The sequence below is a fragment of the Centroberyx affinis genome, unplaced genomic scaffold (assembly GCF_046629955.1).
Source record: "Centroberyx affinis isolate AG114_WGS23_722 - 3 ecotype Tasmania unplaced genomic scaffold, CSIRO-AGI_Caff_v1 ptg004734l_1, whole genome shotgun sequence".
Lineage (NCBI taxonomy): Eukaryota > Metazoa > Chordata > Actinopteri > Beryciformes > Berycidae > Centroberyx > Centroberyx affinis.
The window spans coordinates 105001-117500 of record NW_027282291.1 but is presented as its reverse complement, the minus strand read 5'-3'; the positions used below and the strand labels follow the sequence as shown (position 1 = coordinate 117500).

General features: G+C 45.7%; 1 protein-coding gene across 2 annotated transcripts in view; it reads left to right on the top strand.

Annotated features, from left to right (window-relative positions):
* Positions 1–7224: 7224 nt before the first annotated feature.
* bmp7b (bone morphogenetic protein 7b) overlaps positions 7225–12500 on the top strand; it is a 21315-nt gene continuing 16039 nt past the window's right edge. For both annotated transcript variants that reach the window (XM_071544929.1, XM_071544928.1), the window contains exon 1: positions 7225–7914. In XM_071544929.1, the coding sequence (XP_071401030.1) occupies positions 7515–7914 (400 nt within the window). In that variant the 5' untranslated portion in view covers positions 7225–7514. The remainder of the gene's footprint in view (positions 7915–12500) is intronic.

Here is a 12500-nt window from a genome sequence, read left to right as displayed (position 1 = left end):
CCGTTGTAAAATAGCTGATAAAACACCCCATCTATCTGTGTGCATCTCATTAATGTTAAAAAAAAAAAAAAAAAAAAAAACCGTACAAAAGATACCTATTGACATCGACTGGGTTGGTCAATTTAACAACCTATCGTTATATTGCTTAGGGTGTAGCCCTATTCAATGGCAACTTTATTCACATCATCACATAAATTATCCCAATCTAAATTGCCAGGGAATCCCCATCCACTGACCAACCCAATTGCTGAAAATCAAACACACCCTCGAACTCTGCCCATTCAATGAGCCATCTACCTAGACAAATTAAAGCATGCAAAAATCTAAGTCGCTTTGATATACTGATTTGCTATACAGCCCCGATAAGATACAACAAATAAATCAATAACCTATTGATTATTAACATGTGCATGAATCAGTGTTTCTGAATAGATGAGTTCAGGTGGATGGGTGTATCCAATATGACAGATCAAATGCATCTGATATGTGTTATATAGACCAGATATGACAATTACACATTAATAACTTCTCTGCACATCGAGCCAATAACCTTTTGGCTTGATATACTGTAGTTAGTTATTTTATTGTACAGAAGCCAGTAATAATCAGGAAGTTATTGAGGTGTGGTTTTGGGTTTGGTTTGGTTTTTGTTTTTTTTATTGATGTGTCTGCAGGTTTTCATACCAACCAAAGGCTACAGGTGATTTCACTGATTAGCACAACTTGAACCAGAAAGGAGGAACTAATCAGCACATGGTTGCCCGCATGCTTTACATTATTAAGACACATACAATCACCATACAATCACAGCATGGTGGTTAGCACTGTTGCCTCACAGCAAGAAGGTCCTGAGTTCGAACCCTGGTCCGTCCCAGGTCCTTTCTGTGTGGAGTTTGCATGTTCTCCCCGTGTTTGTGTGGGTTTCCGCTGGGTGCTCCGGTTTCCTCCCACCATGTATGTTAGGGTTAATACTCCTGTCAGTGCCCCTGACCAAGGCACTGGCAAAAGAACTGGAGTTGGTCCCCGGGCGCTGTACTGCGGCTGCCCACTGCTCCTAGTGTGTATATAGGATGGGTCAAATGCAGAGGACAAATTTCCCCACGGTGATAATAAAGTATAGAAAATACAAAAAATACAAAATACAAAATGTATCATCAAATCCGTCATCAAATGCTGATTCACATAGTGAAATTCTACATTTGACTGATTTGTATGAATAATAATCAAGTTATTATGCAGAATTGTCATATCAGGACTAACAAATATGAGGTGCATTTTATAGTGTCATAATGGCTACCCATCCACCTTTAGTCATCCATTCAGAAATACTGATTCATACAGTGAATGTGTGATGTGGGGATTCCCTGCAGTCTGGGTAATCAGGCTTGGGATAATATGTGTAATGTGAATGAGTTTGCTATAGAACATGGTTATTTCTACAATCTCACATATATAGGTTGTTAAATTGGTCAACCCAGTCCATATTAATTGGCATCTTTTGCGCATTTCATTTCATACACCCAGATAGATACATAGGTGCATAAACACACACCTGTGACTGTATAACAATTCATTTATTAATGCATAAATCACAGCTCACTGGTGAATATTTGTTGCTTAGCAAACATGATTTTTAGCGACTGTTAAAGAACCATATTATCATTATTATTATTGAACATTTTTACCACAGTTCTATGAAAGCATTAAGCCACTCAAATCTGCTTTGCATTGTGCCTACCTCTTGTGACTTAAAGCTTAATTTTACATGTCAAAGCTGTTTCTTTGGTTCTCCTCTCTGTATTTGTAGGATCAGATTGCCTATTCATAGCTGAGGACCCAGACATACCAGACCAAACAACCTACAAGTATTGATGCCCCGACAGGCACGGAGCAGCCTGGAGATGTGAAACTAAAACTAAAGACTAAAAACTGCAACAGGCTAACAGCCTGCCTCCTCAAGCTAAAGGTCAGTGCACATTTGCAAGCTACGTCCATTAATAAGATCCAGGCGTGTGTGTGGGCCAGTTAGCACCTCATTGGCGTAAGGTAGTAGGTCTAGTCCCGTGGTGTTTAGACAAAATCCCCATTAGCACCCTCAGTGGCACTCTGTAATGAGACCCTTACATGAGCTTGCTGCTACTTGTCCAAAGGTGTGTGTATGTTTGGAGGGGCGGAATTAGCTGCAGTTTGAGGCCCAAAGAAACTAAATTCATATCTGTTTCTAGAGCTCTGTGAGATGCTATAAATGTTGCTCATTCATTGTTTCACATATGCTGTCATATGTGGTTCCCTTCACTCAATCAGCTAGAGTGATTAAAGCTAATCTCCTGCTCCAAACATAAAAAGATGTCATTAAGTAAGTATGACCCCTTGAGGAACCCAGCTTACTTCTTTAATTCGTAATCACCCCCTTCACCGTGTAATAGTTGATCTCTCTGTCCTCCCCCTTTCTTCTGTATTCCTCTTTTATCATGTCACTCTGTTGTTACCGACAGAGAAACCAGTTTAGATTCTATAACTATTAGGTCATGCAGAGTCCCCACCTTCAAGAATTGCCGGCAGGCATGCTGTGTGTGTTTGTGGAGGCACTGCGGTCTTTCTTTCACAGTGTGCTGAAGGCCTGTTCAGAGTGTGTGGGAGCCAGGATCTAAAGAGAAGAGGTCTGTGCCCCTGACCTGACCCTGAATATTTCCTAATGTGCAGCTTTACCAAAGGTCCCCCTTTCCCCTGAGTGGCTTTGACAAGCTGCTTCCGTAGTAATGGCTCTTAATTGCTGAGTAATTGCTATCTCTAAGTGATGAGGGACAACCCCTCACCCAAGCTGAAAAAAATCATAATCTGTGGAAGACCGCAAGATGTGGGGGTCCTTTTTCTTCTGTCCCAGAAAGGCTGAGACCCCTGCTGTTTCCTTGGCCTGGGAGAGATTTGTGTCGAGTGTGAGGCCCTAACCTGAGGAGACAGAGTGCAACGAGTCATGTGCTTGTCTCGGGACGAGTGTTTGTGCTGGGCAAGAGGGGGGAAACATGGGGGAAGTAGAGAGGGTAGAGGGGGGCCGCAGGGTCAGAGGAAAGAGAAGGGGGGCACCCACTGCAGGTGAGGGGGATTAGCTGCAGCTTGAGGCCCAAAGAAACTAAATACAGATCTGTCAACCTAATCCTCACAAATAGAAAACAGAGCTGCCCTCCCTTCACAATCCACCATCCACATAGTTCAGCACATCCACCTCCCGCTCCTCTGCCCCCCCCCCCCCCTACTCCTACCTTCCTACCTCGGGCTCTCCTGCTCCTCTGTTTCTCATCAGCTTTTGGCCCGGGCCAGTCTGGCTGTGCTGCCTCCTCTCTAATGGCTCCTCAGACCAGCATCTCTTAAAGAGGAGCTGACTGATCACCCAGGGTTCCCTCTGATTGACAGACGAGCACAGCCTTACGGAGTGATGAGAGCAAGAGTCAAAGGGGCAAGGCCTCTCACTGCAGAGACAAGGATCTAAATGGGGCCTCTGCCTAGAGCTGTGTGGAGCTGGCTGGACCTTTATCAGGCCCTCACACCTCAATAATGGATGCTGATAAGTATGTGGCTGGGTGAAGGGAGCAGCTCAGTGTCAAGCCTGTCCTCTGTGCCGATGACACGAGCGGCAGAGTAAGTGAGTGATAACATCCTGCAGCGGATAAGCCTTACTCAGCCGGGCATTATGGGAAGCTTAAGTAAAGCGGTATCTCTGGCTGTCAGCGACACCGAACATAACTGATCAGGGTCTGGCTGGGCCGCTGAGAGCTATGAATCAGACCCGAGCTACTCTGGTGTTCCTGAGCGCCACATCCTGCTGCAGACAGACACAGGGGGTGAGAGGATATGCAGGATACAGGCGAAAGTAGGCACTGAGTGACAGAAAGGAGAAACGCAGGTGCGGCCTTTCAAATAAGGCGATCATGTATTCCTCAGCAGAAAAATCAGCGCGTGTCTCTCGGACACGTGAGCTTGTCGTGACGCTCTCGTTTTGTTATAGTAACGCCGAGCTCCGAGTGTGGAAACTCTGCAGAGAACGGGATATACAAAGGGAACAATTTTGAAGCTGTTTTATACCCACCCCCTCTCCTTTCTTCTGCCTGTCTCACAGCTGTGTCTCATATGTTCATGAGGCCCCTGGAAGTGTCAGACACCAGAAGGGGAACATTTGCAATCGCTCAGCCCCACCTGGTTAGGCTGTTTTAACAGGCCGCTGGGCTGTGCAGCGCGCACAGTGGGGCTATGCCGAAAATGTAGACACGGGCGGATGGGGCAGGCAGACAGGAGGGGGGAGAGAAAAAAAATTTTGCCTCCACCCTCTCCTGTCCTTGCACCCCGACCCCGAACTGCTTCATTTGAGGGTCAGTTTACCCTGAAAAAAGGTTTTACTGTACCCTCTGTGGCCCTGCTTGGCTAGACATCGCCCCCCTCCCTCCCTCCTTCCCCTGCATCCGCAAGCCTTCAAAGGAGTGCTGCCCGCTGCTCTCCGAGGCAACACATGAAATAAATATTAATCTGACCTCTGACCCCCTGCTTTGAGCTCTTAAATAGAGATAACCAGGCGGATGGAAAGAGCACTAACATTTACCGTGGAGAAAAAAAAGGAAGAGAAAGGGAGATATGTAATCCTACGTGCGGATGGAGGGTGTGAATCTTTCGTTGTGTTGGTGGGGGTGTGAGAGAGTTTCCTGGGGTGCTTCACTGCACTGCTGTGTGGTCTTCTCTGGAGCCTGGTGTCATGCTCCAACCTGTAGGAGTGGGGAGGTGTGTATTTGTGCAGGCAGACTAAGATCAGAGTAGGGTGTGTGTGTATGTGAGTGTGTGTGCACTCCAAATGCTTGGGGGCAAAGGGTGAGTTTGAGCTGAACAAAATTTAAGAGTAAAACCCACCTTAACAGAGAAATAGAGTATAGCAAGTAGCAAACTTCCACCCTTGTTTGTTCTACTCAGTCAGGATCGGCCCAGCTGGCAGATGTGTGTCCACTCTCTCCCACCCACAGCAAATTTCATGCACCTGATTCTGTTAATGGCCAGGCAGGCATTACTATTGCCTTATTTTATTTTAATAGCTTACCGCCCAATGTGCATTGTGTAATGGTGCAGGTGGTGTAGAGCCTGTGTTACTGTTTATCTGAGCGTGTTTGTGTGTTGGAGTGGTTGTGTGTGTACATTGGCCAAAATGTTAGGTTTTGTGTGAGATAATTGCCCGAAAATGTGTTTAATGTTCTATAAATATGTGTGTGAGAGAGAGAGGGAGAGAGAGAGGGAGGGAGAGAGGGAGCGAGAGAGAGAGAGAGAGAGAGAGAGAGAGAGAGAGAGAGAGAGGGAGCGAGAGAGAGAGAGAGAGAGAGAGAGAGAGAGAGAGAGAGAGAGAGGTAGTAGATGCAGACGGAAGGTTCAAACACTGTTTGTTCTGCTTTAGTTCCCCTGGTCAAAGGCCCCTCAGTGCAGCTCACCCAGCCTGGCCTCAGCCTGTGCCCAGTGTTTACTGTGACTGTCACCAGGGCCATGGAGGCCCAAACAAAGGGGGGTCTGTTCCTATTGTCCTGCCCCGGATTGTCAGCCCCTCTCTGGGCACCAACTGAGCCAAGGGCTGGGGGGTTGATGGAGGAGCAACGGGGGCTTAGACTTCTGAAGCCCTACAGCAAGAGGAGCAAGAGAACAAGAGTGAGAGAGAGAGGGAGAGAGAGAGAAAGAGAGATGTATGGTTATAACTGAAACCAAGACCCTTTTATGTCCTCTGTCGGAAACTGCTGTAATGTAAACACCTGCGGCCATTAGCTGATTCTATCTGAGGCACCGGATAGCAGTGTTTATATGTTACAGGCTACTGCTGAAAGGCCATTTAAAAGCAATAGAGTATCTGTTAGATATACAGAATGAGTAGTGGCAGGCTACGTAGGCTTTCAGGCAAACCACATCGAATTGTCATTGGAAAAAGGGGAGTGGAACTCCTTTGAAGACAAGAACAGTAACATTAAATGGGCAGGGAGGTGAGCTTAGCCTGGGAGACCCCAAGACATGCTCTGCCTCCTGCCCTCCCTTCCTCTGCTTGCAATCACGGCTCAGGATCTCGAGCCGCCTGGCAACCTCTCTTGCTGTGCCATTGAAGTCTCGCTTTGTCATAAAATCACCTTGCAAGCTGTAGTCCTAAAACATCTCTTCTACAGAGCCTTTAAACCTGGTCTCTCTGTGAAGCTAAAAAGTCTTACTGTTCCTCAGTGAGGAGGAGCTCTCTCTCTCTACATAAAGCAGTCATTAACGGTGGAAGGGCCATCTGAAATCGCTCCGCCTGTGTCAGTGAGAGCAGAGCGCACAAGAGGGTCAGGAGCGTTCCATTAAAGTGTGGTGTTTAAGAGGTGCTGGGGCCAGGGGGGCAGATGGAGGGATGAAGCAGCTGCCAAACATCTGCACCCCTCCTTCCCAGCCTGCTCTCTGTCTGTGCACCGCTGCCTTTGTCACAAACTTCCTGCTCCAACGCCCGGGACAGGAAGCTGGAGGCTCTCAGAACTCACACGCACAGAACATGGATATCTTGACAATTGCAGAGTGGAGGGGCATTTGTTTATAGATGCTGCAATACTGCCTCTTTGACAGCAAATGACAACTGACTTTACATTTGACAGCCAAAGACAAAGGTACTCTGAGTGCACCTGCAGATCACTGGGAAACTATTATAGTGGCAACATTGTTACTGCATGTTGCAACCTCTCCCTTAGTATTCAAGTATTCACCCACACAGAGGCAAATAATTGCCCTATGATATGAACAGCCTGTTATTTTCCATAAGCAAACTAGCACTGAAAGGACTATCGCCACAGTCGGCACATCTGTCATTGAATCCACACAAGCCATACAGGTATATAGACGGCACTGCACCTGGACATATGAATTGTGAGAAATGAATAGCAAAAAGCAGAAAGTGTGCTTTCTTATAAACGGCAGTGTCATGATACAAATCCTGTCATAATCCCGTTTGTATTTGCACATCTAGCCTCAAGCTCTTCTCCAACTGGTAACAAAGGCCAACTTAGCTCTCTCCATGAGACAAACTCACACTTTCTCTCTCTCTCTCATGCACACACACACACACACGCACACTATCTCCTTCACAAGCACTCCCCCCCCCCCCCCTCTCTCTCTCTCTCTCTCTGTCTCTCTCTCTCCTGCTCCTCCCAGCACACATCGCGCCTCCTCATAACTTGTTAGTTTCGCTCCCAGTGAAACGCGTCTCCTCGCAGCCTCCCGACAGCAGTTGCGGGCTGCACTCGACTGTTCGTAGCTGTTGGCTGGAGCTTGTGGATGTGGACAGAGGTCCGCGACCGAAATCCACTCAGATACCAATAAAAGGACATTCGAGGTAAATTGATGCTTCATTCGGGGGCACTTCCCTCAACATGAGGGTCCGTCACTGATTTTGGATATTGAACACACCAGTTGCTAAAAGTTCAATATCCATTTTCCAAAGTTTCGGCGAAGAGATTTGGGCGCAATTACGCACGGCGTTTACCATGGCACCAGTTTTGGATAGACGCGCTCCTGCGTTGCTCCTGGTATGGGGCTACTGCGTCCTGGCGGATACCGTCTTTACGAACTTTACTTTGGACAACGAGGTCCATTCCAGTTTCATCCACCGTCGGCTGAAGAGCCAGGAGCGAAGGGAGATGCAGCGGGAGATCCTGTCGATCCTCGGGCTGCCGCACCGGCCGCGACCCCACCTCCACGGAAAGCACAACGCTGCCCCGATGTTCATGTTGGACCTGTACAATGCCATGTCCACAGAGGGGGACGAGGACAGATACTCCTACCCCTACAAGCCCGTCTTCACCACCCAGGGGCCCCCGATAGCCAGCCTGCAGGACAACAACTTCTTGAACGATGCAGATATGGTCATGAGCTTTGTCAATTTAGGTAGGCTTTGTTATTCTGTCGCCCCTTACGAACAAGAAACTATTGTAATCCGAAAATACATTTTAGAAGAATACTATGCAAATATCACAGCAAAACAAGTCCCTATAGGAATATTACAGGGATATTATAGTGATACCAAAAGAGATAAGGTCACTAAAGTCACTATTGTGTACCACAGACACTGAGCCCCGATAGGAATATTATGAGGAAATTGCAATTACACCATATGATAAATGATACCATAAAGTCTGATAAGGTCACAATAATATAACTACTGGCAACCACAGACACAACAGAAGTCAATAGAGAATAGGAGTATTATAGTGGCTTTCATTAAGGATGCACTTCATGTTTTCACACATTTGTGGTTTGTAGTTTCTGTGGCTGTTTTCAAGTGATCCAATTCATTAGCAGGGGAAATTAATCAGATATTGCATACCACTGTCTCTAGGACCCATCATGGGGACTCCAGTCAAAAGACATCTCTTTGTCAAAGCTGATAAGAGAATTAGTGTGATGTCACTTTATCTTGTGAATGTTGCTTCACCTAAAGCAGCAGCACATTTATCTTCTTGAGTGGTGCACCTCTACATTGCATGCACACGCAAGAGGGGAGCACAATAACCATGTTTACATAAACTGGGTGCTGTTATCCAGCTAATACCCAGGAGTGTCACATTCCAGTGTCCCTCTCTGTTAAACAGCTGTGCAACAAGCTAATGTTCAGGTGCTCAAGCTGTGGATGATGGACCAGGCGGCAGCTAATATGTCAACCATGTGTTATCTAAAGAATGAGTAAGTCAACAACAGAATAGGTTCAAAGTGCACTGGGTCCTCCTCTCACTCTGATCTGGAAGCATCCCCACCTATAGGCACTCAGACCACAAAATAATGACAATCAATGATCAAAATGTAGTTTGGTCAGACTTTAGTTTTAATTGCCTGCACAATGTGTCGTTTTCTTTTCAGGTATACTTCTCATTAGACCTCTTTCTCAGTTGTTGGCTGTTGAAATGTTGTGCCCTGGTTGTTTCAACACCACTTCTCTTATCTAATCAGTTTTTCTTATTGAAATCATACAGTCTTAGTCTATACTATCACTGTCAGCAACAATCCGGGGCTGTAGTGCAAATAATCACAACATTAGCAGGCGGTGTCAGATTTATGGAAAGATAAACACACTGTCATAACTCAATTTGCTCAACAAATTATGCAGTCACAGCAATTGCCCCAGTTCTGTTGCCCCAGTGGAGTTGTTGTGTTTTATTTGAGCTGATAAACCTTTGCCATAATTTGGCACAAGACAGTAGGAGGCTATCAGCTTGGGCCATAATGAATGAATCTCTGAGTAGTCAGAGTTAAATGTTTGCAAACCAACAGAGTCCAAGTGAAAGAGGAGTCGTCTGTAGGGAGCTGAAAGTTTAGATTCAATCCTGGAAAGATCATTGTTGGAGTGTCCTGGCAGGAGAGAGGGAGGTGACACTGGTTCCTCCACTGCACTGTGTAATTACTGTGGGAGCTGCTGCATTGTGACTATTTTTGACAGGCTGTGACACAGATGGATTTGACCACAGAGACTCGCAAAGTCAAGGGCCTCTCTCTTCACTGCGACCAAGGCTGCAGCAAGCTGGCAAGGAAGAATGGAGCGTGTGTGAGAGAGTGAGAGAGCGAGAGAGAAAGAAAGACAAGAGACAGTCTGGACTTGGTCAGTTTCTTTTGCAAGGATGATGCTTACAGCAGACAGCATATCAAAACAAACATGGGTCACGTCAGCTAGGGAGAACATTTCGATTTAGACATATAAAAGGATCATGGAAAGAAAGCTGTGTTATGTCATCTGAGACTTCTCTGTGATACAACATGAGGCTTCAGCGAAAGTCGCACTGCCATTCCTGTCAAGAATCACTTTCACTCAACCTTCTCTGAGCTGAAGTCTGATGGCTAATGTAATTATACTGAGGCCATTTTCCCTCTCCCCAGGTCGACTTTCCCTCATGGTACATTGTGACCGCGTTACCATATATCAAATTATCTGTGTCACTCATCTGGACATAAAGTGGGCGTTTGTCTTTGCATTGTCAGTGCCATCTGCCACGTGTTGCGTCTGTCAATAGGGTTCATTGTTAAGGTTCTCCCTCAGTCTCATGTGATAGCATCAAATATGAGCCAGGCTTGATTCAATACAGTGGATAATATGTTGATTCATTGCCCTTCACATGAGAGAGAGAGAGTGAGACAGAGAGAGAGAGAGAGAGAGAGAGAGAGAGAGAGAGAGAGTAAGTGATAGCTATCAACTACTATTGACTATTGCCTTTCAAATCCCATTTGTTCATTGTGGATTTCTTTTCTAATTCAAGTTCTCTGAGACCTTTTTTTTTAAATGACCCTTAAAAGTTAGTTTGTCAACTCCCATGCCAAGGTACATCAGTCAGGCTTAGTAAGATGGGGACTGCCTCCTGAGAGGCCTGTTTTCATGGGCTGGTTTGGATTTTAGATTTAAGGCTAAATATTATGACTAGACAGTGTCTGATTTCACCATAGGTCTTTCAAAGTGTGTGTGAGAGATAAAAAATAGAGAGATAGAGAGAGAGGAGAGGAAGAGTAAATGGCTGAGGGCATACAGCTTCAAATGACCTTTATTCATGACAGACCTGAATAGGAGGTAGGAGGAAAGCTGTTGAATGCTTTTCATAGCTTTGTCCTTGCTCCAATATTTACTCTGCTGTTCAGTTTGGGTACACCTTCATCTTTCTCAGTAATCAAATGTCTGAAGTTTTGGCTCTAAATTACCCATAACTGACTAGACAGGCATATGCTTTCTCTGTACAGTGAAAATGACTCTATCGCTTTATCGAGCCACTTTATCGCTTTTTTTTATACGTTTTTTAAACGTGTGCCTGATTGCCACTCAGGGGAGCTGATACACTTCAGCATGTCATGTCAGCATGCGTGAGCGCTGCCGAGTCCGGTGTAGCCAGCCAGGGAGGGTGTGGGCTCTGGGACAGACCCCAGGCCAGGGACGTCTTCTCACTGAGTCACCTCACTTTAAAAGCCCAGCTGTGTAAATGGCTTACAGCATACATTCAGAATGTACACTGCTACACGCAACACGGGTCACCCCAGCAATGGGTGTGTGCCGGACATGCAACGATAACACGCCAACAAGTTAACACAACACACACGCTCTCAGTCTCTCCGTCTCAAGGTGGCATTCTGCTCTGTCAACAGCAAAGGATAGAGAAAGTTATACTTTAAAGTAATACTTAGCAACACCTGTAAAAGATTATTTTTAGTGTCACAGTTAGCGGTTTAAGTGATTGATGGAGATTTCTAATTCACCATTAAAACACTTCTCTCTCTCTCTCTCTCTCTCGCTCTTCTCTTTCTCTCTCTCTCACACACACACACACACACACATATGCATACTCCTGTTTTAATAATTATTTAATATGGTCCCAATGGTCCGTCGCACCATTAGCCCTCAGCCACAGTGAATTAAAGCATTTCCCCTTCACCAAACCACAGCTTCCAGGGCTTTGGGGCTGCTTGGTTGGCCTGTGCTGAGCTGGCGCAGTGTAGTTCCTCACTTACACACTCAAATACAGTATACACTCAACTCTCTCACGCAGGCAACTCAGACTCAACCATCCAGGCACACGCACAAACCTCATAATGCCCAATCTTGGATGCCTATTCATATATCTCAAACCACAGGAAGGCACAGTGACTTGGAAGTCTGCTATTTGCATCCTGCATGTCTGAAAACAGTAGCAACACCATCACTTGTGTGTGTGTGTGTGTGTGTGTGTGTGGGGGGGGGGGGGGGGGGGGGTTTATAGCCTCTTACTGTAAAAAGTTATCATCAGATGGGTTAGTCACAGCTTCCTCCTTTTCCGTGTTCTCATGCAATCCTGCCTGGATTAATGTAGCCTTAGGTGACTGTGAGTATAAGAGGAAACTGCACGTGTGTGTGTGTGTGTGTGTGCGCTTTCCTGTGTATGTTTGTGTGCTTGCGTATGTGCACATCAGCATATGAAACTTGGCTTGTTCATTCTATGGCATTTTCAGTAACCGAATGCTTGTTGATGGGTCCCTGGGTGTGTAATAGTCGTGCTGTAAGTCAGGCTCTGTGGCTGGAGACTCAGAGGGGGGGGGGCTGTTGTAAAATAAAGCCTCTCACATGTGAGCAAATATCAGGCTATTGAGAACTTGCACTGCCGGGGTGCATTTTAATTGTCCAGTGTTTTGCTGCTATTAATCTACACCAGATGTGTGATGCATTTGACTAAATGGAGTTCAACAGGACTAAACAAACAAAGCTCTTAGTCTTCTGGTTTATTCCTCCTGTTGTTGCTGTTTGGGAACAATGCACCCATGATAAATTATGAACACAATCTACCAGAGCTTTACAGTAGAGCTATGTGAGGTATACAGTGGTGCAATAAATTCCCAATGTGTTTATTATTCTATGCATTGTGCAGCAATACACAGTTTTGCAATAGATTTGGATAGTCGTTATCTCTAATAAACCAAGCCATGATATTACATGCGATGAGCAATTTTCAAATTTAAAACAAAATTAAACA